At 40.8% G+C, this 14,355-nt stretch overlaps 2 protein-coding genes across 3 annotated transcripts; one reads left to right on the forward strand and one right to left on the reverse strand.

The window, feature by feature from the left end:
* Positions 1-1,770: 1,770 nt before the first annotated feature.
* On the reverse strand, positions 1,771-11,004 carry DRAP1 (DR1 associated protein 1). Of its 2 annotated transcripts, none has more exons than XM_053448396.1 (8): positions 10,908-11,004; positions 10,498-10,659; positions 6,692-6,764; positions 5,732-5,825; positions 4,451-4,570; positions 3,685-3,775; positions 3,296-3,384; positions 1,771-2,050 (listed from the first exon to the last, which is right to left on the reverse strand). In XM_053448396.1, exons 2-8 carry the CDS (start codon positions 10,537-10,539, stop codon positions 1,921-1,923), a joined length of 639 nt encoding a protein of 212 aa, XP_053304371.1. In that variant the 5' UTR covers positions 10,540-10,659; positions 10,908-11,004; the 3' UTR covers positions 1,771-1,920. The 2 variants fall into 2 exon arrangements, with proteins under 2 accessions (XP_053304371.1, XP_053304372.1); XM_053448397.1 differs by having other exon boundaries at positions 6,692-6,786.
* Positions 11,005-11,065: 61 nt separating this feature from the next.
* C10H11orf68 (chromosome 10 C11orf68 homolog) lies at positions 11,066-13,691 on the forward strand. Its single transcript, XM_053448395.1, has 2 exons — positions 11,066-11,131; positions 12,750-13,691. The coding sequence occupies exon 2, from the start codon at positions 12,760-12,762 to the stop codon at positions 13,489-13,491; it is 732 nt and encodes a 243-aa protein (XP_053304370.1). The 5' UTR covers positions 11,066-11,131; positions 12,750-12,759; the 3' UTR covers positions 13,492-13,691.
* Positions 13,692-14,355: the final 664 nt, after the last annotated feature.

Genomic DNA, 14,355 nt, shown 5'->3' on the forward strand with positions numbered 1-14,355 from the left:
AAAAATGTCTTACAGTTAAAGAACTTATTCCTACTGATTACAATATTTGACTACTTTTTAATACATGATTAAATGAAAGACAGTTGGTGGTGGTGAAGTATGAGCAGGAACATTTTTCCCTTGGTGATTCTTCCACATTAGCACAAAATTTGTCTTTTTAGAGAAATATGGACAACATGATCTGTCACTTTCACTCTCTGTATGAAACTGGTAATTGCAAACAGATGGCCATCGGTGAACTAAGGAGCATTCCTTCAGCTATCCATTCATAATCTGAAGGGCTTTTTTTTTTGTTTTTTTTTATTACCTAAATTTGGCTGAGAACGTTCTCTAAAAGCTATGGAGCAGGTGCATCAACACTACAAGACCAAATTTGTGAGCTGCCTAAGATACCAAGAGGTAGGTGGCAAAGTCTTGTGGCATCCTAGACAATGCTATATTTTGGCTACCCATGCGCTGCCCACCAGTGGAACTGTACAGTTCAGGGGCCAATGAAAGATTGTAAGTGCTGTCTTTAGTACAAGGGACCATTGGGCTGTATATTGCATACTTCCAAAAGCAGCATACAAACAACATAATTGCCAGTGAAATTGTACGTTCCTTCTGACATTTTAAATGGATTAGTAAAGTATTTTTTGGGGGCCAGCACTGCCTGTGGAACCACTACCTTCAAGTAGCTAAAAATCAATAGCTATTTAAATAACTTGGTAAATACATAAGAAGGTAGTTTTGCATGGAAGAATGTAATACACTCAACACAAGCCACAATACAAGCCTAAATAAATGGTCAAAGGACAAAGTACGTGGACTTTCAGTTTGTGTTTCAGCCACACTCATTGCTAACAGATGTATAAAATCGAGCACATAGGCCGCCATCTCCATAGACAAACATTGGCAGTAGAATGCCCGCACATTCACAGAACAGGGCTATTGAATTCTAAGACACATAGGGCATAAAAAATGAATTGCCTGTCCGCTGTTGCATCACACTGGAAGCAACATCAGTACAAGCACTGTACGTCAGAAGATTCATGAAATCTGGAAGTCTGATGGATGAATGTGGTTTGGTGGATGCCAGGAGAACGCTGCCTACTGTTAAGTTTAGTGGAGGACAGATGATAGTCTTAGGTGGTTTTTCAGGGTTTGGGTTAGGCCCATTAGTTCCAGTGAAGGGTAATGTTAGTGCTACAGCATAGTAAGACATGATTGTGTGCTTTCAACTTTGTGGCACCAGTTTGGGAAAGTCCCTTTCAGCATGACTGTACCTCTGGCACAAAGCAAGATCCATAAAATTCACGGCTTGACAAGTTTGGCGTGGAGAAACTCGAGTGGCTGCACAAAGCCCTGACCTTAACCCCCCCTGAATACCTCTGAGATGAATCAGAAGGTTGATTATGAGCCAGGCCTTCTCATCTAACATCAGTGCCTGGCCTCACAAATGCTCTTTGGGCCAAAGTCTTGTGGAAAGCCTTCTCTGACCAGTAAAGGCTGCTATCGCTGCAAAGAGGGGCAGCTCCTTATCAGTACTCCTTATCAGCATTTCATCTCTCAAACTGTCTGATGCACTAAGGAGAGCCCTTGTGAGTTTCTCTACCATGAAGCACAAAGGTGGCCATGCATAGTCTTGTTGTTAACTGAAGTGGGTAATCAACTTTTGAAGAGTTGAAGAATCATTAAGCTGGGTAGTGTTTTAACAACAAACAGTAATTATTAGTAATCCTGAACAACAGTAATACTACTATGTAAAAAAAAACACAAATAAAGAGACTATTAAATCCTCCAACTCCTTTTTTAATAAATTTAAGAACACATTTAACCCCACCAACCCCAAGGCATTCTACCTCCCGTTTAAAAACCAAAATAAAAGAAGGGAAAAAAGCAAATAAATGAAAACGGAATTTAAATGGGTCTTTCCAGAGGCTACGAATCATAATCCTCTTCCTCTTCGCAGACAGGGGGTGGTAACGGAGCTGGCATTGCGGTCAGAGCAGCAGGTACCTGGGGCAGGGAAGGCCCAGAATGGAAGTGAAGGAATGATGGAGCCTGAGGACTGTAAAAGCAAGAGTAGAGAGATATTAATCAAACATTAAGAAACGTGAAAAGCAGAAGGACAGTGCGGAAGAAACAAGGGAAGATGCTTGCAGAACATGAGACTTAAACATGCACAGATTAATACATTTCTGAGAGTTTAGTTGCTTGGACATGATAGCATCACACGTCTTATTTCCCAACTGGACCATAAAGATAAAATAAGTACACACTGTAATTGTGCCAGGCAGCTACTGGGATATGAAATGTAATTGTGTAAGACAGCTATTGGAAAGTAAAAACGTTGAGTGCATTCTCTGGGGTGTAATCTTAAAACTGAACAGTAAACCAATTGACAGAGATCTACACGTCCCCAGTGAACTCAAGACTATGAATTGGGAACGCCAAAAACCCTGTGTACAGCAGCTGCACCTTCACTATAGTGAGGTATAAAGCAACTCCTGTTTAAACATTCAAATGTCTCAAACACCAAGTCTATAACGTCCTAGTGTTTACGCTATCATAGGCTGTTTAAGAGTTTGCTTATCACAATTCACTAGTGCAAAATGTATACACATACATATCTCTTGAAACAGACATATTAATCAGAGCCTGGAAGATGAACATTAAGTTAACCCCTTGAGGACAAAGGACCTACCAGGTATGTCACAAAAATATCCCTAGGGAACCTGCAACTTACATGGTACATAATGGTGACACACAGTGGATTGGGGGGACGGTGGTGTCCGATCATAGCCCAGTCTCCCCTCATTAAAAGCTAGCATCGCTGGCTCTCGGGTGACAGATTCAGTTTAATGGTGCTCAGTACAAAAGCTGCTTAAAGTGTTTGAATGTCCAAACGCACGTCTGGTGTCCATTCCCTACTGTGTCAAAACTGACACAGCAGAAAGCAATGAACAGTTTAAGAGAGACCCCGTAGCATCCGTAGATGCTTTGCAGGGGTCTCGACTCCTCGTGCTTGTACTGAAAAACACAACGTGACATTTGTGTGGGTACACTAAACGAGAAATTTGAAAGACATGAAAATTGCTCTGGTCCTGTAGGTATGAAACAGGGGTTAAACTCCCAATTCAAATCAAGGTGATGTGGTAGGCAGAAGCCACAAGAATCAAGGTTCTTCTCTCCAGTACTATGCAGCAGGGCCATCCGAAACCAGGAATATAGTTTCCCTAGGGTGGCACGCAAGAAAAGCCCACTCTGTCAAAGTCTTCTAGCATCATTTTGACACCTTTGAGAATATTTTTACCTTTGAAAAGTGACGTGTGATTGATTTCCTGCAGCAGGCGCAGAACACATCTCTTCTTCACCTTCTGTTTCCGTACCTTCTGAATCATCCTGTAAGATGGAGCATAACATAACTAAAACAGCCCACTTTCAAGATGGACGGACTCTAAAACCACCATAGGGGGGCCTTGTTCATTGGGCACAGTTCAAAAATCACCAAATCAATCCAAACAGTTACTCAAACTGGGGAATACCCAAATAATGTTTTTGGTTTTTAATCAAAGGTCAAAATGTAAGTTTTAATTTAATCGTTTAAAAAATAAAGATTTGTAAGTCATGGTTGCGTCAAAAACAACTAGTTTAACGTCTGATGGTACATTTACAGCTGGAGTTAAAAATACAAACACACACCTCTTGCTCTGAATCTGTCTCCGACTGTTTTTTATCTTTGCCTTTCATGGCTGTTCCTCCATTTTTCCGACTACTTCCTGGTTTTCGACCCCTTTAAAAAGACAAATTATAAAATGAGTTTTATGCTAAAAGCCAAAAGGGTTAATGTTCTCAACATAAAATCACCAGATGCCTTATGACAAAGGCCGTAGGCCCAATTATAGCTTCTTAATATTTGTGTTGTGGTTTAAAAGTGGTGCTGCTGAACTCCTAGGACAACATCAGAGAAAACGGACGCAGCTTCCACACAAACACGAGATTTTAATCCTACGCCGGAAGCTTGGTTGGCCAGATGTAGATATGAACGGTCAATGCGTGCGGAGAGTTAGAAGAAATGTTGCTGTGCTGGCTTTTCACAATATACAGTAAAATTAGGTACCAGTGTCTCTCTGACTGCATAGCCAAGGACAAAAAGACCATCATGCTTGGGCAATAGTGAAAAGATTCTGGAGTGCTGCTGAAACGACCAACACGTACACACAAAGTAAGAAATCCGAACACACTCAGCAAATACTACTTAACCCCTTAAGGACAACAGGCGGCCCCTTAACCCATTGAAAACAATGCATTTTGAGCCCGTACATGTACGGGCTTTGTCATTAAGGGGTTAAAAGCACCTAAGGCATAAATATTGGGGATTCCAACAAACTATATGGTCATATATGACGTAGAGTTCTTGCTTTGTTTGGGATCTGAACCATAGCCCCCTCTAGGAGCTCTTCCTCACCTCCTTGACACTCTCTCCCCCTCTGTGTGATTGTCATCGGTCTCTCCCTGCATATCTGGTACTGCGGCCACAAGATCCTTCAGAAAGTCAAATTGCTGTTCAAGTTCAATACACTGTTTCCTGATCGAAAAAGGAATGAAAAATTAAAGAAGTTTAGAGAAAAAAAAATGTATTTCTTTTTACATGTTTACATAGAAAACCCAACTACACTGATCCGGAGGACAAATCTCATGACCGATACCCCACCAACTGTAATTAACAGTAATTAACCAATGGCCTACTGGATAGCAATGTGCTCTCCAAACCTATATTGAAACCCAAATGAGGATGATATGTATAGTTCAAAAAATAATTGAACTATACATTTCTTGGCATGGTCAACATTTAGGTTTTTATAGTTTTTTTTTTTTAATTAAAGGATAATATGTCCTGTATAGTATTGAAGTGCCCAGACTCAGAGGACAGTACTGTGATATTAGCATAATGTTAAAGGATTGTAAGAACGAAGCCTTCCTCGTATGGATGATGTTTAAAGGGACACTCCAGCCATCATATGCACCATCATATGCACTTTATGGTATATGATAGCTGAGTGATCTCCAAATGCCCCCTTGTAAAGACATATGCATCCCCCCAACCCAGAGTATTTTAAGATGTATCCTTCTTTTGTGAGGCTGTCAATGACAAAGTATCCATTTAAGAGGACTGTGACATGATGTTATGTGTGCCACAATTAAAAAGCTGTATGAATTCCAGATCCACTAATGTGTGCTTGAATGATACACAGGGTAATCGAGTCTGAAACTTGGCAGACTATTTATTGTTTTGGCACAAGCCTATTACTACTGTGCATATTTTTGTTAGAAAACAACATAAACGTCATATTTGTAGGGGGGAAGAAAGAGAATTAGAACATTTGATGGTGTGTTTTATTGTTATATGCAGATGACCTCCTCATGCGGTCAATAGCAGCATATTAAATCAAACTGGGAGACTGTTGGCAAATAGCATTTTAGATGAGCTGCCATGGGTCACGTTCAGCTGCTAGGTTCAACGAGCCTAGAAGATAAGAAGGTTATCGCTTTAATTTGGCGCTTTCACAATAAGGAGGAGGGAAACTGTATCTTGGCAAAAAGATATCCGATTCCTTGCAAGGATTCCAAATACAAATAATTAAAATACATGGTTAAGAATAGCAATGCCACAGAGAAAGGAAGATAAAAAACATTCACAAGAGATCTCCCGGTAAAGTGTAAGGACAGCAAAGAATCATAAACTCACAGGTGTGATGTAGTCATAGTCTTGGCGCTTCGAGACTGTGTTACCTGGCAGGCCTTCTTCAGGAGCGACTCCAGGAAGAGCTCAAGTGCACGAGCTGAGCTAAGGTTAAGGAAGGGTGGACATTAATATGGATTTTGGGGGGGGGGTCGTCTTATAATTGAGCAAATACGGTAATTTTAATATGCATTTTTCACAGTCCATTTAAAAAGTATTTTAAAAGTAATATGCACAGTCCATTACAAAAACGGTCTTACAGGGTTTGTTTTTGTTTTTTTCTCAGGAGGACAGAATAATTTTGCTGTGTCTGTATGAGCTATGTAACAAAACGGTACAAATATGGACTCATTCAGTAAGAACAGATTAGAGATGGCTTCTGGTAACAGAGGAAAGACATTCAGACAGACTGATCCCATGTAGAATACTAGAGGATATAGTATTACATCCTCAGTCAATAAGTGGCGGCCAAGTCTCCTATTGTGAAGTTACTGTTCCCCTATAGCAGCCGCAAATTGGTGAAGGAGAACCCTGGGGTATTTCGAGAGGGAAATTGGAATCTTATGGTAATTTTGCATCCAGAAATGTCAGCTTTTTATTCCTAAGAATACATAGTGGTTGCTAACATATGAGCCACTCATATGTTAGCAAAGTAGTGCTTATTTGCTCCATAATGTAAAAACTTTGCTTGTTTAAAAACCATGATGTTGTACTCTCACCCATTCAATGATTTGCAGCACGTGGAAGTTGTTCTCCCACAGTTAATGTGGATAAAACCCACTAAATTATTATGGTTTTTTGTTTTTTTTTAAGGAACAAATGGAAACTTCATAATTACTGATAATATCCAGCAGCCTATGGGAATTGGTTCCCCCAATCTATATTATGGTAAATCATAATGTACAATTGGAGGGGTCTTCAGACCAAGTACAAAAACAAGAATTGGTCTTATTTATAAAAGGATACAGATTATAACAGGAACAGCAGCTGCAACTTTTCCAATTTCTTCATCTGTCTGCATAATCTTCTTAATTCTTGCCTTCAAAGCGGAAAATAAAAATCTGCATGAACACATCTTTGTTAAAAAGGAATAAAAGTGTGCTTGATTAGAAAAACATGCAACACGATAACCGGTGAAAGACTACTTTAAGTGCCGAATTTTGAACTTGTAAAATCCGCAGTTCAAGGGTTACCAGGCCGAAAAAGTCACCAACTTATCCATGCATTATACAGGGCTCTTCCTGCAGCAAAACCTCACCGAGATTAGACCTTTATAATGTATGTTGAAGTTGAGGAGCTGAAACAACTCTTCTGCAAACTCCCAGAGAAATCGCATACTTAATGACAAGATGGCCAGTCATTTGATGCACCAGATCATGGCCTAAGTAATAAGAACTTCATTTCATGGGGAAGCCCCCCACCATCGAGAAGCTCTGCTCATTAATATATGTGGCATTTGCCACGTGACTATTGTTAATTATCAGCTGCATCAAAATAATTGACGCGGCTCCTTTTAAGTAAGTTTATTTCAGTCGTTGAAACCAGTAGTCCATCGTAAAGACATGACCTCATGGATCTTGGGCGATAGGAACAAATAAGGTCTTTACAACCCAAGGAGTTAAACTACACTAGTCTCTCGTATTCTGCTGATCGATAATGCCTTAAAGGCAAACGGCTGCCATCACAGCTTTTGGCAGAACTAAACAAGGTTATCAAAATTATCAACAGTTTGTGCTTTTGGATTGTTGAGAAGTGTGGTGGTTTGGTAATAGTCTAAAAGGTTTATTTCAAAGAAGCGGAGGTGTGCGTCTCAACAAGGTTTATTAACTAAAGGGTGAGATGGCAAAAGAGTTTGCTAGAGAGTTGATGTTTCAACTCACTGACTTCACTATGCATTGTAAAGGACCGTTCACAGCAAGTTTCTCATGCCACAAGGATCGAGCCGACATTGCATAATTTAATCACTATGGTGCCTTTCGATCACTCTTACTGATTTAACGGTGCACCACACGGGGTCAGCCAATCTCTCCTTGCAGAAACTCATTGGGATTAGAGAACTTGACGGCAGATAATAACCATTCGACCCATCTAATGTGCCCTATTCTCCTGATGTAAAGACTCAGACGTTGGAGCTCTCAAGTTTCACACTATGGCCTCTTCTTCTACTATGTCTTCTCCTTGAATTCTTACCTGAGCATTTATTTTCCTTGTCACTTCTTGATAGCATACTAGGAGAGGAGCTCTGCCTAACCAGGTAGTGAATACAAATGATATAATAAGTTTTCAGGTAAGAATTTACAGTTTCCATGTCACTCCGGGTAGCATGCTAGAGGAGATATAAAGTTAGTGGGTGGGCTCAGAAAGCACAGCTAGTTAGACTCTTCTACCAAACTTGGCATCTTCGATAAAGGAGGTCTCTAGCTGATAATGCTTGACAAAAGGTGTGTACACTCTTCTAAACTGCTGCTCTGCAGGCATCTTCGGATGTCTAGGTAACGTAAACGTCAATCCTTGCCATTCATTGGTTTGGAGCAAAAAAACAGCCAAAATCATATCCCGCCGAAGAGAGAACACCTTGGGTATAAATTCTGGAGATGCGCAAAGAACCACTCCATCTTCAAAAAATTGAAGATAAGGCTTTAATGTAGACAGTGTCTGAATTCTTCACCTTCCTGGCTAATGTAAGGGGCACTAACAGGACTGTCTTCAAGGTAAGCAGGTTACGTGACACTCCGAGGTGTGTGTGTGAAATGTGGCACTTCTATGAATTATACCATGCGTGCCCGCAGCTCCTCCTTAGTACTCCTCACAGTACTGTTAAAACAAGAGTAATGGATACAGGTAGGGAAGCGCAGGGTTAAACGACGTGAAAATATCGTATCCAGGATAATCTAAAATGCAGTCCTTTCCAATGATCTGTGTAAAAGAAATAATATCATGGCACAGTATAGCAAGTAAAAAGCGTGGCCCCTATTTATTGGAGCAACTTACAAGAGGTGATGGCTCACAAAGTGAGCTACAACAGCATAAAAGCAAAGGCAGTCCACGAGGAATCCTCTGGTAAGTGATGATACGAACGGATGAAGATAAAATCATTTCACCAGGTGCTGTCCTGGCTGCCTCAGGAGACAAATTTGCTGATCGAAAATAAAACAATAATAGTAGTGACTATTTTAGATTGTCCTGGATACGATATTTTCACATCATTTAACCCTGCGCTTCCCTACCTCTATCCATTACTCTAAGTGACACTCTGTCCAGGTGGTTCAACGGGAGATTTTGCATATGACTAACTTCAAGTCTCAAGAAAGAACATGGGTTCTTTTGAAAGTTTGGATCATACAGACATGACTAATCTCTCCTTTTCAAAAGCCAGGCCGTCAACTTAAAATATGCTGAATTCGGATAAAGGCCAGGTCCTTGACTCGTTACTGACCAGCTCTGGATGTCAAATCCTTTTGGGCCAATCTGGAGCTATAATGATCACCAGGCACGTCTCATATCTGATCTTCCTTGGCTTTTGGGGATAAGAAAGAAAAACACGGCTCATTCTGAAGATCCTTCAGCTAAAAAGGAGAAGAAGAGATCCGTCTTCCCGTAGACTGATGAGGACATGAGGTCTATCTCTGGCATGCCCTCTGGTGATGTTCTCCTTTCCTCTGATGTAGTTGACAAAAACAAAACTGGGTTTTCCAGATGGATAGATGTTCCAGGAGAATGACTTGGAGACAACTCTCCAAGTTGGTGAAAAATACTCTAATTCAGCATCAACAGGCATATGATAACTGAAGTGTCCCTTTAATGTTGTTGCTGTATCTTTAGGACATTCTGGAAGAGACTGTTTCATAGATATGCTAGCGTGCATAAATATATATATATATATATATATATATATGTAGAAGATTTATAAACAAAGTATCCGAAAGTAGCACACTCTGATCCCAACATAAATGTTTTAATGTTACGATGACACAAATAGAATAAACAAAATAAATGCTTATGCAGTTTGCTGACAATAAAACTTACATTTAAACAAAAGCATCTCCACGCATGGATTTTATTACTATAGCATCAATTCCATAGCTTCGATGAATACAAAAATAAAATAAGAACACCGTTCTATATGTTGTAATTAAACTGGGGCTTTAAAAAGACGTTGACAGATTTATCATCATTAAATGTGCAATTATTAAGCTTCTATGCTAAATACCGGATTACTGCAGACACTCGCATTTGGGTCACAATGAAGACACACAAGACTGTACAAAGTCTGGTTCTGATCCAGAAACTTGGACCTTTTTGCAGGTCCAATATTAGAAATATACAATGGTATCGGATAACTATATAGGTGTAATGCATCTTTTTTTTTTCTAGCTTTGCTAATGTATATTGAAAAAAAAAAACTTTGAATCTGGAGATAGTGGAGGGATTAGAGCCCTGTATTTATATATCATGTGAGATAATCTGCACAATACAGAATATAATAGGATGAGGAATACACAAACTGTGTAAAGGAGGTATGGTAGATTGTGAAGACTAAATTGCAGTGTCAAAATGTGATGAGAATGGAATGAGAGGTGCTGAGCGATAACATGCCATAGTGTCGTTTGAACTATTAAAATATTAACATAAAAGATCCATGTACAGGGGCTGAACTTTGGGTGTAGAGACCTCACCAAAGAGAGCTCAGTAGGAGACTCCCCGGATAGGTTTTTAGGAAAGTCCGAGGCTGCAAAAGGAGAAGGAATATCCGGACTAGGCCGCAGACTCACCGGCGGAAATCTTGCGTTGTATTTCTTTTTCTTGCTCGGCATACTGGATACGTAGAAAACTATCGAAGGGAGAAACGGGGGGAGCGAAGAGAAATCCCGAGACCACCACCGCCGGGAGACTGTCAAGATATGTCTACGAATCCGTGCTTAATAAAGTTATTTCTATTTAAGAAAAAAAACAATAGTGACCAAGCGTGTTTAGTTTCCTTGGGAACAATAAAGTTAATTGATGAGGGTTTCCGTCGGAGCCCAGTAGCTCGCCGTGTTAGTTGTTGAAAGCAACAAATAAGCAGGATTATGGTTTTCCCTATAGGCGCTTTTATACTATAGTCAGCATTGCACCATTTATTCATAGTTGGTAAAATATCTAAAAATGTTTGACGCATTAACATAAAAAATAAATAATTCACCTTATCAGAGGCCATTCCGTAATTCTTTCTGGCACCGTCTGATGTTTTAATTAAGTCTCTTGTATTGACATTTGCCCATTTTCAGGTTTGCTAGTAAAGTGAATTGAAAAAAAAAACACTCCTTTCAATTAGGGAAGTCAAAATGGTTGCGGTTTCCGCGGTAACCGGGCCTAGGACCCGGAAGTACGATTCCCGAGCCTGGTGACAACGGAGTCCGCCCTCCAGTAAGAGAACCGAAAGCTTCTTCGGTGTTACCGATGGTGGCTTTTACCATTAACACTTATTTTACTTCATACACGCGAGTCCGTTGTTTCTCATAAACTATTAATTTGTATTTAATATGGGGGTTCGTACCCGTTTATTGCACGCCTCGCAGGATTCACATTCTATACACTGTGACGGTACTTTTTTTGTTGTTCCGTAGACCGACACAAGAGCTTATTCTCGTTTTAAGCGACTCTTTCCTTCTGTCTGTAATACCCTCGGTTATTATAGGTCTGTGACTAGTGCCTCCGTTATACATTTGCCAGGGTTACGCTGCCATCTATATAAAGGGCCAGAAAGCCATGCAAGCGGATATATCCTCAGGGTGTAACCGCTTTATTCACTATTGATTCTTACAGGGATGCTATCCATACCTGCTAAGTGTCCCTCTTTAGGACCCAAATCCCTCCCTGACATGGGACGGTCCTGTGCATCCCATTGTAATCATTAAAAGTGCATGTGTAGACCCAGCAGAACATGTGTTTATGAATGGAATTGCAGTGATAACCAGGCTTGGTGTTTACATCGCACCACTGACCACTCTTCCAACCTAAATTACTAAGCTGATTCCCTCTGCTTCATTCCTATCTTGTTTATTTGTCCGGGGTTGGTTGTTGAGCCATGCCACCAGATCATATGGCCCAGGGATGCCACCTAACTGGCAAACATGTAAATAACCGCGAGGAACAATTACCCCGTGAACGCCATGCAGTGTATCGTACCGCACTAAGCTATGTGCTGCTGGTCAGTGCTCAGACCAGTGGCGTCCTTAGCATCCAACCTGAGTGTGAAGGCGGTGAAGGTCTCTGCAGCATCTCCACTAATGCATCCTTATCCACTGCCTTATATCTCGGTGCTCTGCAGCAGCGGATGGTGTGCAGGCCACAGGAGAAGATGCACAGACCCTCACCTCCAGACTGTGGGGGCCAAAGCAACAGCTGCCGTGTTAAGATAAGACAACTTTTCCGCCTCACATTAAGGACAGCACTGTCGGTGTGCACGCGAGATTCTGTTTTCATTACAATAATAGTCACGTGTTTGTATTTCGGTTTCTGTGTCTCCCTCTTCATCTTTCTAATTCAACTGGCCACAAGAAACGTTGTGATGAGATTAATCATTTTGTCATACCATGTGACCCATACATTATGGCAGGTAGTGCCGCCAAAAAATTAGATAGTAGTGCAGTGTCTAAAAACAGCACATCGGTAGTATTTCATTGTAATATTACTTATTGAATGGGGGAGCAGGGATTCTTTATATTTGTAAATAAACCCTTCTTCTGTTGTCCAAACATTTTTTTCCATCCTCCTGTGCCTCCGTTCACATCACGAAGTATTGATTTGCCAATTAATTTCCTCTTAAGCAGCCGTTAAGGGGTGAAGACATTTTACTTATTGAATCTCATTTATGGACTGGTTAAATACGTACACCATTTGACTACTTACTTCAGGCAAGGGCTTGCATTTATCGTGGAGTTTTACTGTGGTGAATTCCATGCTTTCTTTGTTATGGCCAACTGTTTTAAAACACTCCTGCTTATTTGGTAAAATTAACATACTTGCTTCTTTGTTTTTGAAGCAGTGAAACAATGGCAGATCAGGAAGAGGCAGATAGAGGTGGAAGAGGATCATTGGCAGAAGACCACGCTGCCGAGTCAATGGCTGCTGACATGGACCCTTGGATTATCTTTGATGCGCGGAAAACCCCACGAGCAGAGTTTGCTGAGTGGATGGAGACCTACCGGCCCTCTAGGATCTCCCGTTTTGGAAACCCTCAGGAAGGGTCAGGACCAGTAGGGTGGCTAGCGGTATATGGTCCTGGCTACTGCCCACAATTGGAAGGCGGCAAAGAACTTCAGGATGCTTGGGAAAAGCTGCAGAGTACCGGACGCAAAATTAACTATGACCTGGTACGAGAACTGGCTCTTAACTATGGGGTGACTTCTGGGAAATGGCTTTTGCATTTAGACACAGGATTTAAAGTTGACCATGCATGGCACGGTATAGCTACAGCAGTGGTTGATGGACGTCTGGGTGTAGCTAAAGCTAGTCCTTATCAACCAGAGAATAAACACGTTATTTGTGTGTACACGGACGACTTCACTGATGAGGAAAGTATCATGCAGACTGATGCTGTAATCCGAAGTTCTGGAGTGAAATGTCTGTTAACCTACAAACCAGATGTCTACACCTATCTAGGTATCTACAGGAACAACCGCTGGCAAATTTGCCCCACCATCTATGAAAGTCGATATGATCTGGAGTGTATCCCTCGCAGGTCAAGAGTCATCAACAAGGTCACTAACTTAGAAGTGATCTAAAGGAGAACAAACTCTATTGCGAAATGCCTTCTGAAACGGACTGGTCACGTATAGATTTATTAACATTTATTGCCAATTGATTTTTGGTCTTATAATTTTATTTTTTGGCTTTAGCTCAAAGTCTGGGTGCTTATAAGTGCTATGGCACATACTCTTGCTCCTCATGCATATGTGTTTATAATAAATATATATGTGTATTACGTACCAGTACTCTGCTCTCATATACTTTACGCTGTAGTATAAAGTGTGTTCTTTGATACATGCTTTTATTTACTTAGTGGGCTATCCATGTGAAATATGCCATTCTGAAAAGGGGGGGTATTTAAGATCAGTAAAACCAACAGGCTAATAATCATGTTTCAGTAAGTCCACAAACTACTTGTAAAGGGGCAGTTTAATATCCCTGACACCCGCTATATAAGAATGCATATTATAATTTTGCCTGACACAGAACCTGCAGCCCTGCAGTTACCTTCCTCCTCCATGGCCCAGCTGTTCTTGCCACAAGCAGCCATTGTCCCGTACTATGTGTAGCTTGTGCGGGACATATCCTCAATTTTGCATGGCTACGCGAGCATGCGCAGGCATTCTTTAGTAATTGGAGTTCTGTCTTATTTGTCTATTTCCATAGCTGCTTCTACCGAAAGCAGGCATTCCACAATATGCATCTTCCACCGGCTCAGCGGAACTCCTATACTAGTAACCAGGGGTAATCTTAACAAAACCATTAAAAAAAACTTTTCTACCATGTTAGGTTTATACTTTGACTAAATATCTTACCGCAGGTAGAATTGGCGATCGAGTTCAGTGCTCCTGGTAATATTTTACCGCTCTACGTTTGAGTATTTCATATGGCCAGAGAGA

Source organism: Spea bombifrons, chromosome 10 (genome assembly GCF_027358695.1).
Source record: "Spea bombifrons isolate aSpeBom1 chromosome 10, aSpeBom1.2.pri, whole genome shotgun sequence".
Taxonomy (NCBI): Eukaryota; Metazoa; Chordata; class Amphibia; order Anura; family Pelobatidae; genus Spea; species Spea bombifrons.